This window comes from Bemisia tabaci, chromosome 2 (assembly GCF_918797505.1).
Source record: "Bemisia tabaci chromosome 2, PGI_BMITA_v3".
Taxonomy (NCBI): domain Eukaryota; kingdom Metazoa; phylum Arthropoda; class Insecta; order Hemiptera; family Aleyrodidae; genus Bemisia; species Bemisia tabaci.
This window is the reverse complement of record NC_092794.1, coordinates 62,732,489-62,758,782: the sequence shown is the minus strand read 5'-3', so window position 1 is coordinate 62,758,782 and position 26,294 is coordinate 62,732,489. Positions and strand designations below refer to the sequence as shown.

Below are 26,294 nucleotides of genomic sequence, written 5' to 3'. Positions count from 1 at the left end.
TATTCCGAATAACACATACATTTTTGCAACACAGTCAACATCAAGAAAACACCAATAAAAACATGTATGATAGAATTTGCAGATAATATAATACTACTCGATACCATGGAGATTGTTTCTAATATTTCACTCGTTTCAAGATGTCTACCTGACTCATTAGATTTTTAAGAGCATGACTTTTACAACAGTAATTTTTACATATTTTTTGAATAAAATAATCTTAAATAGCAAAGTTAACGCGGGTTTGCATTCCTTGAATTCTGCTCCTTATGGAGTACGAGTGTGTGGAAGAGGAAGAAGAATAGAAATGACTGAAAGGTCACTAATTTTAGGCTTGATGGTTCTTTATTTGCAAATTACGAGCATTTTGAAATTTCTGTGTTAAATAGTATCGTGCTAGGTAGCGACGGTTTTTGAATTTGTTCTGAAGGCGAAATTAAGATATTAACCTCAGATTTTCTTTCTTCTTCCTTTTCAAGACTTCCGAGTGCATTGTCTGCCGGGTTTGCAAAAAATTCAACATATATGTTAGGAATAATGTTTTTTTCAATTTATTATTAACATTACAACATTTTATCTTTGGCTTTGCACATGCATTAACTTACAGCAATAGGAAAATTTCTGTACAAAAGGTATAAAAATAGATATTTACACAATAAATAGAAATTCGTTATACGTATAAAAATAGTCGTAGCTGTTTAATTTTCATCCTTCTTGTCTAGGTGTAGGAAACAGTAACCCAGGAGGCATTGTTGTCAAATCTCGCCTTCGATTGGGCCGTCAGAGATATATGCAGTAATTTAGTTCTGATCATATGATATTATAGTAGAGAAATAACTAAATCATTGACATGTAAAAGGAATTATTTGCTTTTAGCAGAGCATTAATTCAGTATTGCAGAATCTTAAATGATTTTTATTTTTCGTTGTTAGCTATCTCCGTGCAAAAAAGAGTTCAGTAGAAAATATCAAAGAAAATTTATAGCTGCATTAGGCGGCACATGCGTTTCTTCAGTGAAATTGGGGTATTGCTCAGTCTAATTGACAGGCCTGAGAAGACAACGTAGATGAAATTATGAAAACTTCGATCTTTCAGAATATATGTCTGTAATCATTCTGCTGTAACAGCGTTCTTGTAAGTTTGAGTCAGATTGACCATGTAAAAATTAAAAAAAGATATGATTATTTTTTCTTCAATACTGGATACCAGAAATTACATCGCATAATAATAGACTAGAGGTTCCAATGACTCAATTTGGAATCACAACTGAGCTGCATTATACAAAAAGGAACCACTATATCTGGTTCATTAAAGGAAAAACATGTGTACTATAAGTATCCTCATGTACTCAGGTGCTTTATGAATGAGCCCAAAGTAGTAGTTCCCAATTGTGAATGTAGCTCAACAGATCGATCCCGGAATTTTAATTAGCGAAGATCGAATGATTTTTGATTACCTTTTCAATGTTTTGATTACATGCTGAATTCAGTTAAGAAAAAATTAAAATCAATAAAATTAAAAAAAAGATAAGTACTAGACGTGATTTTGATTACCTTCATTGTTAAAACATTATTAGTTACTATCATTGACTGTTTCAGAGACAAAAACTGACGGATTTTATTTTCAAAATTAACTAATCGAAATAATCGATAATTATCAGGACATTAAGTTAATTGAATCTGCTCTCATGTACATTATTTTGATTTAACTACTTACTACTATTGTGTTTCACAAACATCACACCAACATATTTAGCAGAAACTTCAATTGCAGATCATTCTTAATACTAAGTCATTCACAGCCAAGACGTTAGAAGAGCATTTCTAACGACACATGTACAAGAATACACTCTTATGAATGTACTAATGTTTTTATTTACAATAACTAAAAATATTCGGGTTGGATATTGTTAAATGTTATCAGAATCATCAGGCAAAAAGAAATAGTTTTAGAACGCAAGCTCCCTCGCTGGGGAATAGAGGTGATGCACATTTTGATCGATAAAGTCGAAAAATGTCTGTAATATTGCAAGCACACTTTGGCGAATGAGGAATTTTAAAGCACCTCCGCACTTACTATAAGAAATGTTTTCTGCTTTACATTTTTCTTACTTTTTATCTTTCGTCTGTTGAAAGAAAGTAGATTAGCCCTGCAGTCATAGAGGCACAATTTACAATTTTCAAAATTGAGCACATACAATTCTCTTTAACGTTAAAATGGACATGTAAATATTAGGAGAAATGAAATAAAAAGGAAGAAAAAAACTTGTTAAGGGGGTGAACCTAGGTTAGTAGATACCATCACCGTAATTTGAACTTAACCTAGGTAGTAACAAAAATATTTTGACATTTAAGATTCGTTGTCAGTAATGCCCTGAATAATTGCCCGTAACTGAAGTGAAAAAATGTATCAGATTTTTTTTTCTTTTGGAAAAACCATGTATCTATATTTTTTAGCTAGATGGAGCCGTAGCAGATCGAGCGCGTCTTTTAACGTAAATGAAAGTGCTTTGAATTGCGTATTTCATCTCAGACCAGATTGATTCAAATTGTTGATGAAAATATTCTAATGCTTATAATTTAATGACGATAAGAGAATGACATTATAGTAATGTCATGAAAAATAATTTAGAAACAACATAACAATATTGTGTCAGTCCAACTTAAAATAAAATTGAATCCTAAAAAAACATTATTTTGTAAAAAATGAGAAAAAGTCACTGAAAGAAAAAGAGAAGGGTATTCACATATTTCGGTATACCTTTACTTTAAAACTGAATCGATGGCAAAATTAGGAGGATATAATTAAGTCGTATCAAACAATTCTTGCTTTTATTATGATTTATCATACTATTATTATTGATCTCCTTAAAAAATCTGATGTATATTTCTGTATGAAAATTTGGGATGATTAATAGAAAATATGCAATAGTTTACGAATTAAAAACAGTTTCAGTGCATCGCAAAAAAAAGTGTTGGGAATTCGGTATGTGCAGTGCGCTGAGCATGTTTTTCACATGCACCATCGAAACAGTCTTTAAGTACTGGCAAGAGTAGTGGCAATTTCTTGTTTACACTTACTGAATATGGCATGGACATAGAGAAGCCTTATTTATTATTATACACTCTATTACGTGTTGGCACTGAATACAAGCAATATTGAATTATTTTGTTCGACTTTTAGTATATTTTTTTAAAAACATTTTTCATTTAATTTAAGACTGAAAATTTCTTTCAAGTTAGTAGCTGTGCCAAGATATAATCCAAGAAATACGTGAAAACGAAGAGGAAACATTGATATTCAACTTCTTAATTCGACAAGTACAAACACATATTACTTAAAGAACATATTGAAGACAATAAAAGAGACACTCGCCAACTTGCTTTATATTGCCAAATATTGCCAAGCAAAAATTGAATGAAATCATATACTTGTATCGGCAGACGTGGATAAGGTCGCGCTGATATCAAGTTGCATTGGCATACTGGATGCTCCAAAAAGTGATATGGTAAAATATAGTATTTTGCTCATCATAACTCTTATACAAATTCATAGTTTGCCGTGCACATAATTCAAAGGCTACTGAATTTAGAATTCGGGAGGAAATCACCAATTAGCTGTTTTTGGACGTATTTCTGCCAAACGGAACTATGTGCATTATGACGTGAGCCTCGTTATGCGTATATTCTTACGGGTCTCAGGGCTCATGTCTTAATGCACATAGTTCGTTTGGCAGAAATCCGTCCATTTATCTGAAGTGTCTCATCACGAGGGTTGCTTTGATTTACTGTATACATTAATGTGTTATTTTCGAATAGCTACAAAAGTCCTCCGATCCGCACCGGAAGATGTCTTTTTTTCCAAGGAATCAACCTTGAATTACATGATACTCATCATGTACGTAACTGATTTACCTAAATAAAGACATTTTGTGATTTCGCTCTTTTTAACAGCCACATAGCCCGCTGTCACGTCAATAAACGCCGAAACTTTAAGACGGCTTTAAAAGATTAGATTAAGTGTGAAGGATAAAAAATTGAAAAATGGTATGTGTGTATATAATTGTACATCTTAGACAATTCTGGATTTTTACCGGGTATATATCATTACTGGCCGAAACTATGGTTAAATTACCGCCAGGACTTACTGATAATTTTAGACCGACGGACTCAATATCTCATGTGAACAACTAGAGACCGTAAAATTGCAAAATATTTTCAAAAGTACAAAAGAACTGAAAGAAGAGCCAGATGAAGTTTCGAAGATTTACTTGCAGATATTGTGCTTGAAATTACTCTATAAACCTACCTGAGTATTGATGTGAAAGTAAAAAAAAAAACAAAAATTAAAACAAAAATCTGACATCAAACCAAAAAAGTCTGCATAATCAGTCATTTTGAAGCGGACTGGACTTAAAATATCTGGGTTTGATAACTTAAAATCATGAGACTCTTCACGCTCTGTAAGTAATACTTTTAAAAATCGCGTTCGATAAACATCAAATAAAACTTTTAACTTTCAAATTGATGTGTATCGTTCCGCCTTACAGGAACATTTACCCTAGTTTATAATATTATTTAAGAGAAGTAATCATTTACTAAAATTAAAAATGCTAGTAATCATGCCAGCACAGTCTTGTGAGGGTAAACATCACATTGTTGTCACCATGACTCCTACGTTCGTATTATCGTCCAACGTGGTGACGAGATAGTCTTTACCCTCGATTATGAACTGATATAAAAAAGAAAAAAACTAAGTCTCAGATAAGTCTGATAAGATCAAAACCTTGAAAACGAAAACACTAAAACATTGACATCTGGAAAGACCCTGCCAAACCGTTAAATTAAATTCACCGAATGTCGATCCTAATATAGTAAATAAATACTGTCAATAGTTTACAATTTGTACACGAATAAATTAAGATGGAATAAGTTAAGGGCCGTATTTACACTACATACAAATAAATTAAGCACCAATTTGAAAAACGCCGGGTTCTCTATGTTTCGGGCCCGTTGCCGAGGATTTGCAGTTCGGGGCCCCAAAATTTTGCACCATTAGAGTTGTGAGATTTTTATTCCAATCGTGTTTACTTTGCACTGGGTGCAGTTGCGTTGAGTTCGATCTTCTGCTTGAAGTGTTCGAACACCTCTGTCACATACTCCAAAGCGTTCATGTAGTCCCGGAAAATGAACCAATCCCTCAGGTCTCGGTAAGAGGAGTTCATCATTTTCCTGAAGTCATCCGTCATGATGTCCCTCTGGACATCGGGGATATGGTGAATATTCTGCTCGTACATAGCAATTTGGATTTCGCATAAAACCTGTGGACAGAAAATTACCAATGCTCAGTGTTTTTCAAACAACAAGTACTCAAACATAACTCGCTTGAAAACTAAGCGAGACAAATGCAATCTGTTGTGAGATAGGTACGGTATGAATTGCGTTTAAAATTAAATTCCAGGTGCTAAAGTTTCCTGGTTCACCTTCGATGAAATTCGATTGGAAAGGACATTTTTTAAGCACAAAATTATCGGGGTTTTATGTCCCTACTTATGCTCCTTTTACTTGGTGGTTTTAACTATCAAGATAATGTGAATGCTCACTATAGATACTGACCGATTTAAGTTGAGAAATAATCTCCTTCCCCCTCCCCCATTTTATTCCGTATACCTACGTCCATTGACATAAAGTGGACCTTCGAGAGAGAGAGGAAAAGAAAGATGGAGCAGGAATATAAAAGATAAAAATAAATATTGAAAATACTTACCGCTCTGAGCTCATATTCGGCAGTCTGGAATTCATTCTTGAAAATACTATTTGAATCATGCTGATCCCAGACAACTTGCTCAAGACCTACAGCGACTTTTTGCAAATACACGTATGTATTTTGTAGGGCAGAATCGAGCTAAAACACACAAAAAAACACAAGACACGTCAGTAAAGTTGTTGAGAGAAACCCATCTGGGAACCATTAGAAAATACAGGATATATAAATTAAATAAAAAATGCACAAATATAAAAAAGAGAAATTGAAATCAGGGGGATACGGAAACGAAATAACACGAAAAAGTAGGATGAACAGCGGGAAAGAAGTAAAAAATATTCCAAATTGCGTGTCGTTCTGAGCATGGGCTTACGCATGAAATAAGCTAAAAAGATATGAGGAAAGTTGCGTGGCTGGCGGAACTTCTCAGAGAGAGCGTATACTTGCGGAGAATAAGAAGCCGTGGCTCTCAAAGCCTCATAATGCCAAACTTCTACAAGCCTATTATTTGTTATTCTTAACTTTTGTTCAAATATCCGAAGAAAAAACTCGGAACAACCAATCACGCATCCGAGTTTTACGCATCCGGTTAACTGGAAAGGTGCACTTGGCGCATTATGGATGATTCATGCAAGTTCATACCACGATTTTAAATTACGATTCAGAAATGCCAAAAACACTAGATCTCACCCTTTAAAATGATTCTTTATACCCTCAGCGTATGAATCGACACTCTTGAAAATTATAGCCTTCAAAGATAGTTAAAAATTTAATAATATGCATCACAGATACTGCGTGGTTTGATAAATCGACCGAAATGGGTTAATCGATATTTATATGGGGTTATATTTCTGACAGCCGAGGAAGGAAGACATGCAAAGTAAGCAATTTGCCCTTGATATTATGTAGCTTTCCAGATGAAACATACCTCGAGAGTAAGCAAGTATCCCATCTCAAGCTTCTCTCCAATTGTCTTCGGGATGTCACGTTTTGTCGGAAGCCACGAGTAAACATGCGACTTCCATGCGTCATGATGAGGTTCGAAATCCACATTGAACGTCTTTTTGACCTGGAAACAAGGAACATTATTTTAAAATGTGAAAACTCAACAGAGAGAAACTTTGTTTTATTCTTACAGTTCGCCAAGAAAATTGCTCGCTTCATTAGAGACACGCACACGAATTTGCGCCATGAAGGATAACTATCTCATACCTCCAATATAACATGTTTAACTTTTGACGTATATATTCCCCCACCCCCTTCCACTTCATATCTTTTATTGCAATATGATCACACCAATGTTGCAATTGGACTGCATTTTGCAATTTGGAGCTATAAATTTGGGCTCATTTGAAAAAACAAGTATGTGCATAGGGAAACTAAAGGCACAAACGTTGTTTTTACACCGGGGCGGAAGTTATAGTTCCTAATTGCAAAATGTAGTCCAATTCAAAGAGACTGCATTTTCAGACTCCATTTATAAACGGTTTGAGAGAAAGTTGCAAGAGACTCGTAATAAAACCTTAGGAGGTGTTTATGCATATTTGGTACCTAACGCACGTAGAGAAATGATCCTTAAGTTGCATTTCGTCTTTTCAGAGAGAGAAGAGAGACAGAGAATTATTACGTAAAATGTATTTTCTAGAGAAAATATTGCAGGGAAATCTGAAAATGAGGTCAATTTCATGCGGGTTGTGTCCTCTCCTATTTCTATTTATGCATCAAATAAAATAAGATAATTTTATTTATTTCAAGATTCCGAAAGCGCCGGCTTATTTTCACTTTCTCGCGTTCGAGTGGAGAAGTCAGACTCGGCGAAACATGTGCGACACGGTATGTTCTGGCAACAATGATTGCGTACATAATACAACAATCCTCTTCAAGAGCAGAAAAAACGTCCGTGCTAATCTCGCCGCTATGGTTATCAAAATTGTAGTCACCGACCGATAGACAGACCGCGAAGCTTGCCCGGGCTCTGCTACGTAGCCAATTTGCAATATCAGCCGTTTCCATTAACCCTTATGCACGGCGTAACCTTGCCAATGGTTCTGGACACTATTTGCGCTAAGTTTTCAAATTTTCTATCGATTTGAAACGATTTTAATTACTTTAGCGGTGGACTCAACTATACACTGAACAGTCAGTGCGGGCGGTCTCTTCCTAGTCTTTGTGCTTTTAAAATTGATTTACAATTATTTTCCCACACCAGTTGCATCATCTCGAGTGAGAGATGATGCACCAATGATGCACCATCCGCAAGCATAGAAATCTGCGAACGACATCTCGATCTATCAACAAAGTATAACATCTCGCCGTTTCTTATTTGCAGAAAGCGGTGTTGCCAATCTGACTGACTGTGTCTTTTTGTAAGGACGATACGTAAAAAAATATAGATTGTCGAAGAAAAGAGTCACTCATCGACCATCATGAGACGAATCTGTAGGTTGACTTCTGAAAATAACCATTGCCTCACTGGAGTACATTGCATGACAACGAGTGTTATGTTCCTAAAATATCTCATTTCGAAGGGTCGTTCAATATTCTAAAAGCTCTATGGGGGGGGGGGGGGTGGTTGTCTAATCTTGCTTACGAGATCTCTCAAGGGAAGGAAGGTGAGGCCCAGTCTCATGTAAGTCTCCTACTAAACAAAAAAAATGTCCAATAAAATTAACTTTTTAGCTATTTAATAGGTTCTTGCAGTTATTTTATGGAAAATGGGGGACACGTTAGTTTTAGTAAATGTTTATGGGGAGGTGACCTTCTGGGTGCCTCACAAGAGGGGGGGGGGGGTCAGAAGTCGGCAAAAATACCCTATGTGTAACTGGGACGGCTCCCTAGCCACGCGCATCGCCTGAAGAAACAGCAGTAATTTTATCTAAGTTTTTTCCTCCGACGCACCGAAGGCTCAGTGGCGCCAAAGAAATTGGTCCGAATCGACTTGAACTGGAATCACGATGATATATTCGGAGATACACGGCCCAACCGAAGGAGAACATCATAGATGTCACGTATGGGGCATTGGAACGAGTTAAGTTCTGAAACCAACGGATCGGGAGCAAATCAGGAGTTGCCATTTGCGCGCTGGGACCCCTCGATTTTCCGCGGATCCTGAGATGATAACGTGTAACTTTGAAAACGACTGGCAACCCCAAGGCTGTTAAAAAGTGAGGAACTCTTTTGCGTGCCCTATCTGTACGAAACTGCACGGCTCGCTCGCCAAAAGTGGACCGAGTGTGGCTCCGGATTTTGCGTCTGGTGCCGGCCTGGCCTGGTGACGAGACGAATATTACCCGTGGTGCATCGTCCGTATCGGAGAATCCGCTAGAATGCACCCTGACAATTTTCTCTGTCGATCGGGGTTTTTTCCCTAACGCGTTCCGTTGATATTTTATCGAACACTGTCGCTTTACACACGTGTATTTCGCAGTGATAGACTGAAAAAATAATTCTGTGCAAGATAAGTCTGCTGAGTTTTAGCCAGTCGATGGAGTAAATCAACCAAATTGGTGTCGTGTACGACTAATACCACATCAAACACTATGGTTGGTTTTGAGTACCAATCACACACGTATTTCGAGAAAAAAGTTCCAGTTTAGAATGTCGTTGAGTCAATTAGAAGTTTCTTCAAAGTGACGAGGCGTTCCCTTGAATCAACAGATATACCTCGGGGTGATTTCCTACCAATTCAAAGAGAAATTCCGTATGCAGCACATTTGACAGGAATTTCTATTGATTCAACAGGAAATCTCTCTCCATGCACCATGTACATCAATTAGTAACTCAACTGGGCGAAAAAGAGAGTCCGTACGTGTACAACATCAACATTTTGGATTTAGTGAAAACAGACATTGACACAAAATCGCTTCCCTAGTAAAAGTGAGTAGTTCTCGAAGGAGTGACGAGGGGTGAATCATCGATTATGGATATTTCCCCATTTGAGGCTATGATAAAGAATCAATTGACAAGGTGTTCGTTGCGAACACACTGTCTATCGATCCTTCTTCATAAGTTTAAACGGCATATCAATCGATTAATCGCAAAGCACGCCACGCCGCTGAAAGGGCCGAAACGTATTCATAGTCGTTGCTCATAGTATGAGCGGTCCACTCATATGCTACGGTGTTGGCTCTCATTCATAAACTTCGTCCAGGAAAAGGCACCGAAGTTAATCGCAAAGCTGTCAAAGCACGAATTTTTCATGCAAGCCATGAGCCAACTCTCGTACAAACACAAATAGCGGGACTGTTATCAACATTAAGAACGGTGTTGAATGAATCGAGATCAGTGCGAAATTGGTACGGGTTGCTAGCATGGTTGCATTTCTTACACTCTGATCGATTTTTTCATCGGAAGCTCAGGGGGTATTAAAATGGACCATAACATGCATTCGGCGTTATTTATCATAAACACTTTTGACATTTTTTTAAAGGATGAATTTTTTCCGTAAACCAGATCCGCTCTCGAGAAAATTGATGACCAGAATGTCTGCACCTACTTACTTCATCGACCTTTTTCAAGGTGTCCGAAATGCAAACCCCTCTATATTTATTTATTTGGTCAAGGGGAAAAGAGTGACGTCACACACACTGGACCGAATCAGTAGGAGGAGTCGGACAAGACAGTGCTCCCATTCCATGTCCGAAAGTTCCGGGATTCGGAACTTTTTTGTTCCAAATTCTCACACTCCATGACCGTCAAAAGTTCCGGGATTCTTTTTAGATTTTTTTTAAAGTTCCGGAAAATGCAAAAGATCCGGAACATTTCGGGAATTTCAAAAGTTCCGGGAACAATTTAGGAAAATCTCAAAAGTTCCGAAATTCGGATCTAGTACCGAGAAATGGGAATATTGGGACAAAACCTGGAAACTTTGAAAGCTTATATTTCCGAAGGACAAACAAGTTTAAGAGTGAGTCCATTGGTTTTTTCATGAGATTATCTCTCAAAAACACCCCTTGAAATTGAATCATTGACGAAAGAAACATCGAAATTTGAAATTTCAGCCAAAAATCTCATGCCCGACCCCTTCTAGTAGCTCGCTCCACTGTGTGCTATAAAGTTACCTCCGTCGACTTTTCCTTCCGAAACGATGGAACAAAGCCGGTTCGGCAATGGTGCTCGGAGAACGTGAGGAATGAAAGAATATCGGAAGGACGGAAGGAGTGCGGAAAAAAATCGCGGGAGATTTTGTGCTGGACTGAATGAGCGCGCAGGCGCGCAGGCACACACGGTGCGCGAGCGGGGAGGGGCGGGGGAGGATGTGCCGGATGAATTATGACGAAAGTGACATCAATTAGAATCAGGTGCGTTTATTAAACAGGTAAGCGAACAGCTGGTCGCTTGTGACGTCGGCAAAAGCTCGGAGGATGAACTAGCCCGTCGAAGGCGCAAGGCCCCATTCCACCGTGCTAAGGAAGAACGCCGTATGAGCCTTCAGACGTTGTCAAGTTTCCTCCGATAAAAGCCGAATTTACTCGGAAAATCGTGAATATTATTTTCCGAAATTTTCTTTTGTACGCAATCTCATCTAAATCGTTTGAAAATTGCAAGGAAAAATATGCATAAATGTTGCGAAATGTTGTCAAAAATGCATGTTCTATCAAGGGGCAACTCTCGAATGTTCATACGGCGTTCCTCCTTGTCACGGCAGCATTCGTCAGTAAGTCGCAGGTGAAATAAATATCGAAAGTTATCATTAAGATCAAAATGAGATCTGGGAGTTGGCAATCGAATGAATCTATGAGGTTCGTCCAATGGGGAAAAAAATCGATTTAAGTTTTGATTGTAATTGGGTCCATTCGGAATGCTGTACAATTTTGTTTGCATTTACTTTATATTCTTATTCCTGCAATTTTTACAGAGCGGCGAATGTATCAATTCTCTGTTGTCATCGGCAGACCAAACAATGCAGGGACATCCGGTTCCGACTCATTGCTCTGAAATTCAGTACTTGAGCTTATACTGCACAGCAGGCGAAAGCTCAGCAGCGGCTACCCGTACTTTGCGCAATGTGCGTCAAGTACTTTGTTTTCACGAGAGATTTTTATGGGAAAGCGTCAAGTGTGTGCATCATCAATGCGAGAGTGCGATTCGTCAGATTTGGGGAATTTCAAATTTTGAGGCTCTCTCGAGCCCAATTGATAAAATTCCGAAGGGATACCTCAGATGTGGGCTGATAATCGACGATCGCTAGATTTTATGTCATAATTTTTTCAGGTTGAATCGGCGTTCGAGTGTGAGAATTCTAGTCTCATACCTTTGACACCTCCACTCGTGATTATCGCGAATAAAGCCCTTGTGAAGTTGGATAATTAATTCGTGGAAATGTCGAGCCTCTTCAGTTATGAGTCAGGCCACCGAAAGCCGGCGCTGAATAAATATTAGGCCGCCTGCATTCCGATTTGTGTCACTGATCTAATGCATTTTTACAGCTTCGCGGGTTCAACGCACACTTTTCTGCGGGAGGTGGCTCTGAGAAATTTAGTGGCGTATCTAATTTATACTTTGACAATATTCATTCCATTCCCAACCTCCAATTTATGGTCGAGATGTACGCGAAATAAGTTTGATCAGAGTGAGGAGAAATGTCTAGAGATGGAAAAATTTACATGTATTATGAGTCTACTTGATTTTTTGACACAGTGAAACTTTCGTGACCAGAATTATGGTAGTATTCACCAGAACTCTGGTGATACTTACCATAACACAGTAAATGCTACCATAGAGTTTGGTGCGTTTTACCATACTCGTATTACTGTGTCAGAGTATGGTAAAATCGACCATTTTTTTGTTTTCAGTGGACATGACAAGGGAGCGAAGATCAAACGAAACGCTGAAAAATGTCGGTGCATCTGCATGCAGCGCGAACTCCGGCGCATGATGAGCAGTGCCCTATGGGGGCCATCGCACAGTGGATCGAGTTAATAAGAGAGGTCGGACAAAATTTGGAAATTTTAAAAGCTTATGCCTCCGTTTTTACAATATTTTGAGATTTTAAAAGTGGTTTCATTGGTTTCCTCGTGGAATTTTCTTCTAGAATTTCCCCTTGAAATTTAAAATTTGACGGAATAAACGTCAAAATTTGCAGTTTTAGTGAAAAAATTTCATGGTCGACCACTCTCATTGCCTCGATCCATTGTGCGTCGCCTCTGGAACCTGAGAGCGCTTCGGCTTCGGCTGCGCGGTGGCGGCGGGCAGACAGCCTGCCGCCGCGCTCCGTCAGCCGCGGCCGGGCGGCCCGGGTCGCGGAAGAACACCTGCGATCGCGGACACCCACGGCCGCGGCTACGTCATGACGGCGAACATGATCGCCCGACCATACGCCAGAGTCCGTCTTACATCTTTTCCACGTTTCCCAACGCTTTCCCGAGTCGTCCGTTCCTCCTCGCCACTCGCCACTCGCGTCCATCCACTGTTGCTAGCTTCCAACGCGGGGAGCTTTTAATCGCTCGGAAAATTATCTGCGTGTCGTTCCGCGGCGCAATTGCCGCGCGTGACGTAGAACTGCTCGAATTTTCACAAAAAAAAAAAAAAAAAAAAAAAAAAAAAAAAAAAAAAAAAAAAAAAAAAAAAATACAGAGATTGCATTGAAAAAGAAACTCCGGCCGTGGAAGTCGTACTAAAGAAGGAGACGTGCGTAAAGAAGGCGAGAGAGAAAGCGGATAGAACGAAAAGATGGAGGAAGAAGAAAAAGGAGGAGAAGAGGAGGAGGCAAAGAAGAGAAAGAATAGTGGAGATAGACGGAAAAATTATAGGAGAATCATGAGAGGGAGAAAGCGGATAGAACGAAAAGATGGAGGAAGAAGAAAAAGGAGAGGAAGAAGAAAAAGGAGGAAAAGAAGAGGAGGCAAAGAAGAGAAAGAATAGTGAAGATAGACGGAAAAATTATGGGAGAAGATGAGGAAATACAAAAAAAAAGGAAGAATAAGGGAGAAAAAGAAGAAGAAAAATACGAGGAGGAAGACAGGAAAGTATTCAGAGAAAGAAGAAGAGAGGAGGAGGAGAAGACGAAAAAAGGAAGATGGAAGATTTTTTATTTTCCTTTCTCTCCTTCTCCGTAGTCGTTTACTGATCCGGCAGACGAGGACCAGTTGGGCAGTCTCTGCATCAAAATGTGACCCATTCAGTGGCAGCATGCCCAAATTATCCTGTGCCCCTCCTGTGGGCCACTTTTGAGCACGGTCGTAGCGTAGCGTCGCGTTGGATACTTGGACGCGGTAACGCAACGTGCAGCTGAAATGGTAATAATTCTGTCACACTTGAAACTCGGACTTCTGTCAAGCTCTAGGAGCCTTGCGCGCCTCGCGCACCGAGATTGCTTCTCATTCAATGCCCATTGCTCCTCTACATGAATCACCGAAATTTCCCGCCGTACTTAGTCGCGGCGAGTTGCAAGCTTCGCGCGTCGAGGGCAACCTCGACGTCGCGATCATCACCGCTCTCCAGTTCCGGGACTTGCATCGATTGTTCAATCATAATCGAATGCCCCGTGTGAAATAAAGAAAATTGATTTCCAGGAACCCGATCCATCGAATCGATCGATAATTCGCTGACCCATCGAAATAATGTGACCTTACAATAGAGAGGTGAGAAAAAAACCATTCCTAATATAGACACGCCGTGTGTGTCATTTCAACCCAAGTTACTTTGCATCAGTGCTCCTACTGTATGACCGTCAAAAGTTTCGGGACTATTTTTAGATTTTTTGAAAGTTCCAAGAGAATTCCGGAAAATGCAAAAGATCCGGACCATTTTGGGAATTCCAAAAGTTCCGGGCAAATATTGAAAAATCTCAAAAGTTCCAAAATTCGGAACTAGTACCGGGAAATGGGATATTTGCATGTTCTTTTTAACAACAACAATAACCAAAGTATGGTAAGTTTCAAGATGAAACGATTTTTTTTTCTGGCGGTGGAAATATGCGGTTTAAAATCTCGAAATCGATTGGAGAACGGGTAATATATTATGACCGTCGGAGGGGGGGGGGGGGGAGGTGAACTGGATCCATGACGGAAGACGATGCGGACAGACGGGTAAATACGTTTTTATCTTTGAGACTGGCGGAGGAAAAGCAGCGATCGGGAACGCTGTTGGGATTTCCGTTTATGTAGACCGGAAATTAGGAGGGGTGCAGTGTGTACCTAACCTTTTAGGAAGTCCATAGCATGTTAGTGCCGACACGTGCAGCACAGTGCAATGTGCCTCCCAAGCGCAGTCTAAGACCAATGTCCGAAAACGTCAACAACCACGAAGATACCTAGGGTCCAGTTAGCTCCTCAGGATATTTTTTTTCAAGCATACGATCAAAAATCAAAATCCGAGATAATAGTGTAAAAATGAGGGATCAACATTATACATGAAACCACGTGAAATTTTGGTGGGAACATACACTTAACATTTTTTTTGTTCCCTTCTTCCCCGTAACGCACCCGGGATAAAAATTTGGACTTCCTTTCTAAAATGAGGCATTTTTCGATAAAAGAGCGTATGAGGCTCGCGATGCTGCTAAGAGTTTGCAATTTTTATAGCGTTTGTGACGGATGAGATTCATTCACAGTCGAATTGCTTCCTTACAATAGTGAGGCCAAAAAATGCATAGTATAACTGCTAGATACGTTACTTACAACTAAAAAAGCACGCTGCACGATCATAGCAGAAGTGGAAGTCTCATACACCCTTTTACCGAAAAATGACTCAATTAAGTTCAGCAGTCAAAAAAAATTCTCTATCGCTTGACCAATTTCGATCAAAAACATTGTCCACGAAAAAATGCCGCTGGTCTTGGTTTCCCTTCGAAAACAAATATATCTATATACGTGCTTTTTGGAGTTTGAAAGGACGCAAGAGACCACGGGTTTTTTTCTTCTTTTTTTGCGGTCGAAACCGACGGCTGATAAGTTTCTTCGCGTCGGCGCTCTGGAGATGGGCGCTGCAAGCTCTTCGTCGATCCTCTAACGTAAGGGAGTATCTGGATTTCTGGATGAGCCCCGGAAAGTATGGATTTATATGTGGAACAGGGCTCACATGGAAAATGAGATATGCCCTTACGTCAGAAGAGCGACGTCTTGTGAAATGTGAGAAAATCCGAGTATGAGTTATTCAGCTACGCGGGTGCTCGGCGAGGGGTAGGTGCGGAAAAAGAGGGGAACAGCGGAAAGTGCAGTGCCCGAGCGACAGTCAGCGGTTTTCCTCCGTGCATCGCACCGATTCGCGGGGAATCGCATTTCTATTTCCCAAAACAATTTACGGGGGAGAACATCTGTACTCCTGATGTGCATCGCCAGGGCATGAACCGCTTCTTCGCCTTTGTTTAAACGTCATCCAACGACGGCGCGGCGGCGCGGCGGCGCGACGCGACGCACACCCGTTGTAAAATTTATCACGATGACTCCGAAAAGCCGAAAACGCCCAGTCAATAAGAAAAAAAAAAAAAATCATTATTTGGTCGCTAAACGTAACGGTTACAAGCCGTTCAAAGAACTAGAGGGGATACATTTAAAAGATTCCGCATACTGCCATGCTAAGGAAAAACGCCGCACAGTGGATCGAGTCAATTAGAGAGGTCGGACATACAATGTTTGACCAAAACTGAAAATTTTTATGTTTAATTCGTCACATTTTAAATTAAAAGGGATGCTACTGAAAGAAAATTTCACTAGAAAACCAATGGAACCCTATTACATCATCAAAGTTTTGTATGGACGGAGTTATAAGCGTTTGAAGTTTTTAAATTTTGTCCGACCTCTCCTATTGACTCGTTTCACTGTGCGCCGTAAGAGCCTTATGTTGCTCTGTCCGCATTTTCAAGTATAGGTACACACTCAAGTAAACATTGACGACTTGTCGGTTCAATTTAGTCGTGGATATTGGCCACTGTGCGGTACAACGGCGAGACCAGAAGAGGTACCCGAACAGAACAATGCCGACTGCGCGTTCATTTTTTTTTTTCGATGCGGGGCTCCAAGAAAAAGGATCTTCATTACAAAATTACAGAAGTTCAGCCTTTATGACGCATAATGCATGGGAAAATATTTCTAGTGCATGAGCGGATAATTTTCACTGACGAAGGCAAGAAATGCTACTTTCTTGATTTTAAGTCGAATTTGGAAAGTTTCAATGCGACCACCGGCTACGTTAAGTTTTGTGTCATGCATAATGAAGGAGCTATATTTAGTTGGCGCCTGTTAAATGACAAGTTCAGGGTTACATATCGATGGCTAAGGAACAATGCCGCCTTTCTATGAACTGACCATTTTCCAGGACGGACAAAATACTTCGCCATTTCTTCGATTTTGCGATTCGATGTGCAATTTTTTCATTCATCACTGCGTCATTATAGCGCTCTCCTGTAGAATTGGAGAAAAACTAAAAATATCAGCTTGCGTGTTTTATATTGTAGAGTGCGGCGCAGTCACTGACACATTTGCGGAGAAATTGACAGATTTGCGGTGAAATTGACAGATTTGCGGTATTGGCCCTTGGCCCTCGATGTGCAGCCCCCAAAAATTGTTAAAATTCCATGGATAATGAAATTTAACTTTTTAGCGACATGAAAATCATTGAAATCTCAATTTACATCTCTGGGTATGCTTGGAGGACAAGGCGCATAAGTGCAATTTTTGCTATTTAAAGAAATACTTGTTTAAAGTTTCGACAATACATATGTATCCTCGTGGCGAAAAGGAAGTTCAAGTTGACTTTTTGATGCTTAAAAATAGGAATTTGGGAGCGATTTTTTAAAGAAAATATGCAAAAAGACTTGTTTTAGTCAAGATCATTAATATCTCAAATTTTTCAAAAACTGCACCTATGCGCCTTGTCCTCCAGCGGGCCGATTATCGAAACTGATAGACAAAGCTATAGACAAAGAAGACATAGGAAGTATGGAGCGATCCTATTGCTTGACATGGTTGGTTCTTACAGACTAAGGAAGAAAATGATGGACTAACTGTCGAGTCTTCAGTGGGTTGCCGTTAGTTAGTCTATTACCTACCTTTTATGTCCATTGTCACCACCTGCTTCCACCAATAGGATCCCTCCAAATCCCTTTTGTCGTCTTTGTCAATAGCTTTGCCTATACGTTTCAATAATCGGCCCGCTGGCCCCTTAAATATTGTCTCCGGGTGGGAGAGACTGAAGAAGAAGGAATGAACTTACGTAATTGTCTCTGAACTGCTTGGCGTGACTGAGGGCGTTTTTGGCGGTGAGGATGATGCTCTGGAGCATGCGAGTCTCCTCGGTCTGGGCGTAGGGCTCCGGCTCGGTGTCCGTCTCGTCGGTGCCGTAGCCGCACGGGTTCACCCACAGGGGCCTTTGCGCCAGCGCGTTGTTCTGCTTCTCCATCGTGTTCGTGTTTCGTCGGATGATGGGTGTGCTCGTACAAGAGGGGATCCTAACTAAACTCAGCAAGAACACTCCTAGCGCCACGAACCGATTGAATTCTGCAACATAAAATCACACCCCATATCTTTCATTAATGTCAGCTCCATCCAGAGTTAAGAAATTTCGTGAAAGATTATAAGAAGAAATTTCATGAAAAAATTTCAAGAAATTTCATGAGAAAATTTCAAGAAATTTCATGAAATTTAAGAAATTTCATGGGGAAAAAAGAAATTTCACGAAATTTCATGTGAAATTTCACGAAATTTCATTTGATGAAATTTCTTTTAGCAACTCTGGTTCCATTCAACAATCGTAGGAAAAACCAGTGTTTCCACTCCTCGACCGTCAAAAGTTCCGGAATTACTCTAAGAATTTTTCAAGAATTCCGGAAAATGCATGAGATCTGGAAAATTTCGGAGATTCCAAAAGTTCCGGTAAAAAATTTAGAAAAATCTCAAAAGTTCCGGAATTTTTGAATTGGTTCCGGGATATGAAAGCAATGGGAAAAACAAAAAAATAAGTTACATATTACCTTGTCAGTTGCTCGATAATCTTTGGGAAGATTCGGAGCACACTGAAAGAAATAGATCTTTTGCTAAACCGGGAGAGGTTACGTCAATGTCATTTCAGATCGCCTTCAATTTTCAAGGTAGGCAAAACGAGCTCCCACGTGGTCGAATAGTGGTATCTCCGTCAAATGACCCGCATACTTAGTTACTTGGGACTCGCACAAATAAGAGCTTCTTACCAAACGGGTAGTCCATTAAATCGATATGATGCTTTGCAAATTAATGAAATTAATACATAATTTGATAATTTTTAAAACTTTGATGAATCAGCAAAACCAATCGCGACATTTTAATTTACTATCTCCCACGACATTGTTTTTCCATTACTATGAGAGCAAATTTGAAAGTAGACCACAACCCTGAGTGTCGGCCTCCAGGAACTGATTATTCCCGTTCCCTCCTCTAAATTCAAGGAATTAAACTTCCAGTTTACATAAAAATGGGATAGATATGTCGGCGTCGCGCGGTGTGACACGTTCGAGTGGTCTCCGTTTTCTTCCGAAAACTTTTTTGCGTGCATGTTTATATTGCTCGAAGTGTGTGCGGGAGTGCTACAAAGTATGGAATGGGAATTATTCATATTGGAACTCATTGCATCATACGCATTTCGAAGTTTTTTTATAATCGATGAGCCACTTCTCTAAACTTTAAAGTGTCGGAGGACAACGAAAACGAGAACGCTATTCAGATCGGCGATCGGCGAAGAGCGATAAACGAAAACGGAGCGCGTCGCGCTACTTACAGACCGCGTCCGTGTTCGTGAGGTACGATCAAATATATTTTGGTTTTGGAACCAAAAAAAAAAAAAAAAAAAACTCATTCTACTTTGAAAAGTCAATATTACGACAAGAACGGAATGATAACTGCGCAACATCTCGCAAAAAGGGTCCAATCTTTTTTCCCACAGGTCTAAACTCTATTTAGACACTTCAATCTGAGGTGCATCGATCAACAATTTGTCCATTGGTCAGTGAAGCGACGACACGGCGCGCGCGAGTAAGGACTGCGCGCCTTCATAGCCGTGCGTATGCAACACGGCCATCCAATGAGCACGAATAGTTGTATCTCAAGCTAGGACCCATGCAGTAATCTGCCACGCTGAGGAAAAACGCATTATGACTCAGTGCATGCATTTTGTATTGAACAGTGCCCTTTTTTCTGATGTGGCTTCATCTAATCATCTCTTTCCCTTGTGCTAGTAGCCCCCCCTCATAAATTCTCTTCAGTTTAACTAATTGCTGAAGATAGAGGAAGATGATGAAGAGGAAGGAGAAGGAGAAGGAAAAGAAAAAGAAAAAGGAAGAAAAGGAAGAAAAACAAGAGGAGAAGGAGGGGGGAAGAAGAAGAAAAGAAGAATAAGAGGAAAAAGAAGAAGAAGAAGCAAGCGCTGTATTTTTGGTCTTCATTGTGAGACTGTTCTTTCAAAATTTTTCGGAAAGGGTCGAATGAAATCTGAGGAAGTGGGGATCCTAAGGTTGGTTCCTCCTCAGATTTTCAGTGTTGTGTGAAATGTAATTCACGGATAGAAACTATCATTATGTTGATTAATGGTGAATCTCATTTAGAATTTCCCCCGTCACCCGAAGAGGAGTTAATGACAGCAATTTAATTATTCCCCAAAGAATCAGCTCACTTCTGAAGACGACTAAGAGCCCAGAGCCACAAAATTACCAAGTCCATAGAGCACGTACACGACGAGAGAAAGAAAACGGAGGTGTAGAGCAAGATGCGCAAAGAGAAAAAAACGAAGGGAAAACCCGATTAAAGAGGAACAAGAAGGGGATTGTGATTGAGTGAGGGATGAGGGCACAGGAAGGTAGCTGAACGGCAGAGGCATGCTGCGGAGCAGAGAAAAAAACGGGAAGCTCGGAAGGAGGAGTATTGGGTTGATTGTCTCATCTGGAGGAGATCGATTAGATTAATTTATGTCATCCCCGCGAGTAATTAAAGCACTAGTGGTATTGTAATTAATACAAGGATGTAGGGCGGCGGGAGGCGGGGGGCGAGCGATGGCGACTTTGCGGTCAGCATCGGCGGCCCTATTTACGACCATAATCGAAGCAGGCGTGCAGTTTAGCAAGGTTTGCGGTCTTTCAGATGAAAATGTCAAGACTACTGCAACTATGCGAAACCCGGGGACGTGACAAAATTCTCCGGACGCGAGACCTACCGCCAACTGTCCATTTTCCCAGATTAATTGGCCGTAAGAAGCCTTGCTCCTGCGACGATTTTTGTCTGGTTCGCTGCCATCCCACGATTCCGCCCCGTTCCCGTTCCGCCGTCGCCCGTTCCTCCCGCCGCCGGCTCCACCGCCGCGCCGCTTTTCCCTCGACTCCGTCCCAGGATGCCAGGTAGTCTCATAAAATCCCCACATTTTGCGGGGAAAAGTGCTGAGTTTCCAGTACCGTCTAGCAACCATGTTGGATCCTATCACCAAGCTGCCGGACAACTTGTCCGACTAGCGTTAAAGCGTCGTTCTCGTGTCACTGGTGCATCAAGTTATTCGTGCGGAGACAGTATATTTTACAGATCACAGTAATGCAATCGGACGATACAGAAAAACATGCTTAAAATTAAATTGCTCACAAATCTATTTCTATAAACAACAGTTCTTTCGATTTTTCACCGGGCTGAGTGTTGAAATCGGTAGACAGAGGTAAAGACAAAGAGGACTAGAAGGATGGAGAAATCCTAGTGGTGGAAGCTGGTGGTTGCAATGGACAAAGGAGGTAGACTATAGACTACCTAACGGAAACGCACAAGAGAGCCTCTAGTTAGTTTATCATTTTCTCCCTTAGTCCATAAGAGGCACCCATTTCAACCAATAGGATCGCTCCTTACGATCGGCAGATGATTGCCGCAACGTTCCTTTCATAAGTAGTGTCGTGACAAGGTTTCTGCTGCAACTTTTTCGGCAACCATTTGTCGTGTGGGAGTGCTTTGGCCGCTGTTTGGTTCAAAAACGGGTCGAGAAGTAAGGTTCAAAACAGAGACGAGCGGAGATTTGGGGAGATGCTCAACGCCTAGATTTCGTCGGGAATATCAGCGGATCGATAAGATTTCTCTGCCTCGGCTTTCTTTCGTTTCTCCTTGTTGGCTTTCGTCCCAAAGTGGGCGTTCCTATCTTTCACCTCGCCCCGGAGGAGGCGAATGAGCACGTGCAGAAAACAGAAATGGTCGATCGAATAATTTTGAGACCAAATGTCTCCGCCATTAAAATGCTGATAAATATGTGATTATAAGACCGTAAAGTTTGATGGACTTAAACGGCATTCCGATGAAAACGGTTGAATATCCGAGCATAATTCTTAATTTTTCTTCCTCCTGAGTAATCTCCGAATGTTCTTTTATTCCTCACATGGAAATCGCCACGGTGACGCCGTGACGTAAGAGCGTTTCCTACTTCCGAAGTGAGCCCTGAAAAGCACTGAGTTATACGTATGTCAGGGATCATCTCGGAATGAAGTTACGCCCTTACGTTAGAGGAGCCCCCGTAGAGTGGGCGTCACCAAAACGCTTTTAAAAGATTTAAAAAAATTATCGATTCCGTTGATTTTAAACCTTGACAGAAATAAACGAATGTATCAAAAAAAGAAGAAACGAGTCAATCATCTCGTGTCCTCAATCTCCTGGTGACAGCGACTTTTTCGCGGGAGAATATTACGTCACGTAACACTTTCAAAAAATCATTCGCGGTATTGGGCTCGCGATCTGCGCCCTTCCACCTGGGTGACCTACATTAAATTGGGAAAATAAATCACGCCCACCGAACGGTTCTCGTAGACTAGGTCAACAAAGAACGGAATTGCCTTGACATTTCACCCAGGAAAAACTGAAAAGTAACATTAAAAAGAAAACCAACGCCCTAAATGGAGAAAATTGAATCGATTAGAATTCATTATCCGCATTGGTTTCCTCTGTTTTCATGAAATATTGTCAAGGCGGTTGAATATCCTTTTTGAATCTAAAGCCTCACTCAAAATGTCACGTCCATTCTGTCCACGGTGTGGGTACTCTACATAGAATACCGGAATGAATGAATCAAAGATGACAAAAACAGTAATGATTGTGTAATCTTTGCGACGCTTTGAACCAGGGCTCCGGTCCCTACCTGTCCCTACAAAAGCACACTAGGATATCCTCACACCAAAGGTAGTTTTTCACCCGTTCATGTATCAAAACACCACATTATCATGACGGGACACCAAAGTCTTCTCTTCTTGGCGCTGCGCTGCAACGCCAAACCGGACGGGTTTGGATCCATTGCCATGCTTAGGAAGAACACCGTATGTACATCCAAATATTGCCAAATTCACCTCGATAATATACTTATTGATGAAGAAAGTTATGAATATTTTTCCTCGAGATTTCCAGATGGAATAGGTAAAATTGTGACTGAAATTTTGCGAAAAATCCGAGGGAAAAAATTTCGCGGTTTTTCCAAAAAATTCTCATTCTGCCAGAGGAAATTTTGCAACGCCATAATTTTTACACGGCGTTTTTTCTCGACATTTCAGATCAGTCAATCATCTCTCAGGTGCAGAGGAAGACGGATTGGCCGGCGGCCGAGGGGGAGGTGGGGAGGGGGGGGGGGGGGGGGGGGGCAGGGCGGCGGCGGCGGCTTCGCGTCGAGGGATACGAACGGCGAAGAAAAACATCCGACTTTCGCAGTGACATTAAAAACTAAATTGAATAAATAATGAGCGAAGAAAAAAAGGAGGATAATTGCAGCTCCACCACTCGTCTGTCCCGGGTAATAGCGGCTCTCGAGAGCTAGACCAATCCGTTCAAGTGCTGGTTCATTTTCAGTTGGCTCTGCGAAATAAATACTCTATTTTATTGCCTCCACTGGCTTGGTCCGATGGGTGGCATCGGCGGGGAGGGGGCCATGTCCACGGTAAGAACCGGTGAAGTTCAACAAGCTCAAGTGTCACAACCTAATTTGCGTCACGCACTGAACTCAGCGCGGTCTACGGAATTGCCCCTTTCCCTTCCTCCCTATTTACTCATCCTTTCGTGCCTACTTCCTGCCTCTGCTCTTTTCTTCCGAATATTGACGTCTAGGACGCTGATGGAAATGTCAACCTGTAGGCTGATCACAAAACACGACACAGGTTCGGAATTGAGTGCTTCAGGTTTCATTCTTACACAGGTCTTTCTGAAGGGGAACGAATATGCTATGTTTTCAGCCAGCTGAAAAAAAAATGAATCGCACATGTTGCAGACCTGAAATTGATTGTAATGTCAGGAGAAACCAGCGACCTGAATGGAATACAAAACATCAAAAATATTGACTCATCTGAGAGTACTAATTTTCCCCCTACCATACCATAGTTCAGTACGAAGGAACCATGTCTACATTTTCAGGGATTCAGGATTGTCCTACTATGTCCGTCCAAGGTAATGCGCAATTCCCAAAGTTCCACAGCCTGTTCTTGGCCTTGATTTATTGCTGCCAAATTTTCTGCACGCATTGAGCTCCTCCTTAGCATAGAAATTCGTCCATCGCAAAAAAAGTTACGTCTCTTGAGTACTTGACTCAAAATAAATTGATGTCGATTTCAGGACGAGGAGGCGGTTCAACCAGAGAATGAAATTCCTCGATAAACCCATAGCAACCAGAGTCGACATATTTTAGAGACCCCACGCTGCTACCTTCCCTTGTGCGTAAAAGTTACTTCCATCCACTTTGCGACCCACCTCCCGAGGTGGGTCGAGGATCTTGGATGTGATCGTCATTGCTGCCAGCATGTAAACCAAATCTTGTAGGCACACTATTCCCTGCGGGCCGATTATTGAAATTGATCGACAAAGCAATAGACAAAAAAGACAAGAGAGATATGGAGGAATCCTATCGGTGGAAGCGGGTGGTTGCAATGGACAAAAGAGGAAGAAAAAGGACTAACTAACGGCAACCCACGAGTGACCCTATGGTTAGTCCATCATTATCCGTTTGTCTAGAGGAACTACCCATTTCAACCAATAGGATCGCTCCATACTTATTATATCTTCTTTGTCGATCTGTTTCAATAATCAGCCCGCTAGAGGGATTTTCGTCTCAAAAACTTAGCCAAATCCACTCGCGGAAATGCGAATATTGAGCGAATTTTTGCGACTGGATTCGGTTGATTTTTCGGATAGATGACCAATTGATCAAGTGTCCAATGACTAAATTTACTAACGGAAATTCGACTATTAGGCGAATTTTTGCGACTGGATTTGGTTAATTTTTTGGATTGATGACCAAAGGTTCGGGGACCAAATGCACTGGGGAAAATTCGCCTATAGTCTCTGCAATCGACAGACACGACAAGGCGGCCGACCGGTGAACGGCGAGTCGTAAACACCCCGATGTCGTCACGGGTCGGACCCTCCGGACGCGTCGCGCACCTGTCAAACACTCCATAAACCAGTAGTGGGAACGGGCCGGCAACGCGCCCTAACCTAACCAATTTGTCGCGGTTGCGGTTGCCGCCACGGGTTTGACAAACCACAGGTCCGCTCCCGGCCCGGCGGAAAGGGTGGAGTACGACGGTATGTCTCCCCGCCTCGCGGAAATGACGCCGTGGGGCGCGGGTTTTCATTGGCTGCTCCCGCCACGAGCGAACCTGGCTTACGCTACGTCCCGCGCGCGGAGAATAGTTATGGTTACGGGAGGATTCATGGCGGTACTCGCGATAGAGGTGACCTGGAATAACGACGTAAGAACCTTCGAGTCGTGCCAAATCACCCCCGATTAAATTGTATAATTTTAAGATACTTTATGTGTATTTCCCTTCAAAAATTTTAGATTAGCTATAATTAAGTGGAGGCAAAATTCTGTGAAATTTTCACAGACAAATGCCCGCAAATTTTCTAGGAAATATTTTATTTAATCAGATAAAAGTTGGTAACGTTCGCATGTTCATAAGTGGTTTTTCCTTAGTGATACAATAAGGATGCGTACGCGAGTCGGCATACGTTCCTCGCGAAATGAGTGGGAAAAGTACGACACCACGACACCGTTCGCAACTCCCATCGCACAAGAAACAAACCTTGCTGAATTAAAGACACTATAGGATCCAAGCGTCAAAACTATACCGAGTTTTGTCTATTTTATCAAATGCAAGAGTTTGAAGCTTTTCTTTATTGATTAGAGTCTAAGAAGTAACGAGCGGATTACGGTGCCTCTACTGATCTTTTGAAAAAGATTCGATGTCACGCGTGTGGTTTTTCATAGGATGGGATATGTGGAGATGATACAATTCGAAAAGACGACGAGGCACCAGCTATCAGAAGGACCATCAGGAGAATTTCCTTATTGGGTCTGATAAGAGAGATGAAACATTGTTCTTTCGTTAGAAATCGAAAAAGGAACCAAAATCTGAAATTTGTTAGAGTGAATATGTAATTGGTGTGAGAGAGAGAAACAATCGAATGTCAACAAATGATGCAACATACCTACTTAATTACGGTTAAACTGCAATAATTTTTTGTCAAAACAACTAAGGCATTAATATACATATGATAAGATGAAGCGAGCAAAAGAAAGGAAAAGGTAATTTGGCATCGGAGAAACAAAGGAGAATACTGTGGTTGCGTCTT

At 41.0% G+C, this 26,294-nt stretch overlaps 1 protein-coding gene across 3 annotated transcripts in view; it reads right to left on the bottom strand.

Annotated features, from left to right (window-relative positions):
* Nucleotides 1–526: 526 nt before the first annotated feature.
* LOC109039650 (uncharacterized) overlaps nt 527–26,294 on the bottom strand; it is a 141,606-nt gene continuing 115,838 nt past the window's right edge. For all 3 annotated transcript variants that reach the window (XM_019055240.2, XM_019055239.2, XM_072296021.1), the window contains 4 exons: nt 17,917–18,200; nt 6,692–6,832; nt 5,767–5,904; nt 527–5,320 (listed from right to left, as the gene is read on the bottom strand). In XM_019055240.2, coding sequence (XP_018910785.2) covers nt 5,087–5,320; nt 5,767–5,904; nt 6,692–6,832; nt 17,917–18,102 — 699 coding nt within the window. In that variant the 5' untranslated portion in view covers nt 18,103–18,200 and the 3' untranslated portion in view covers nt 527–5,086. The remainder of the gene's footprint in view (nt 5,321–5,766; nt 5,905–6,691; nt 6,833–17,916; nt 18,201–26,294) is intronic.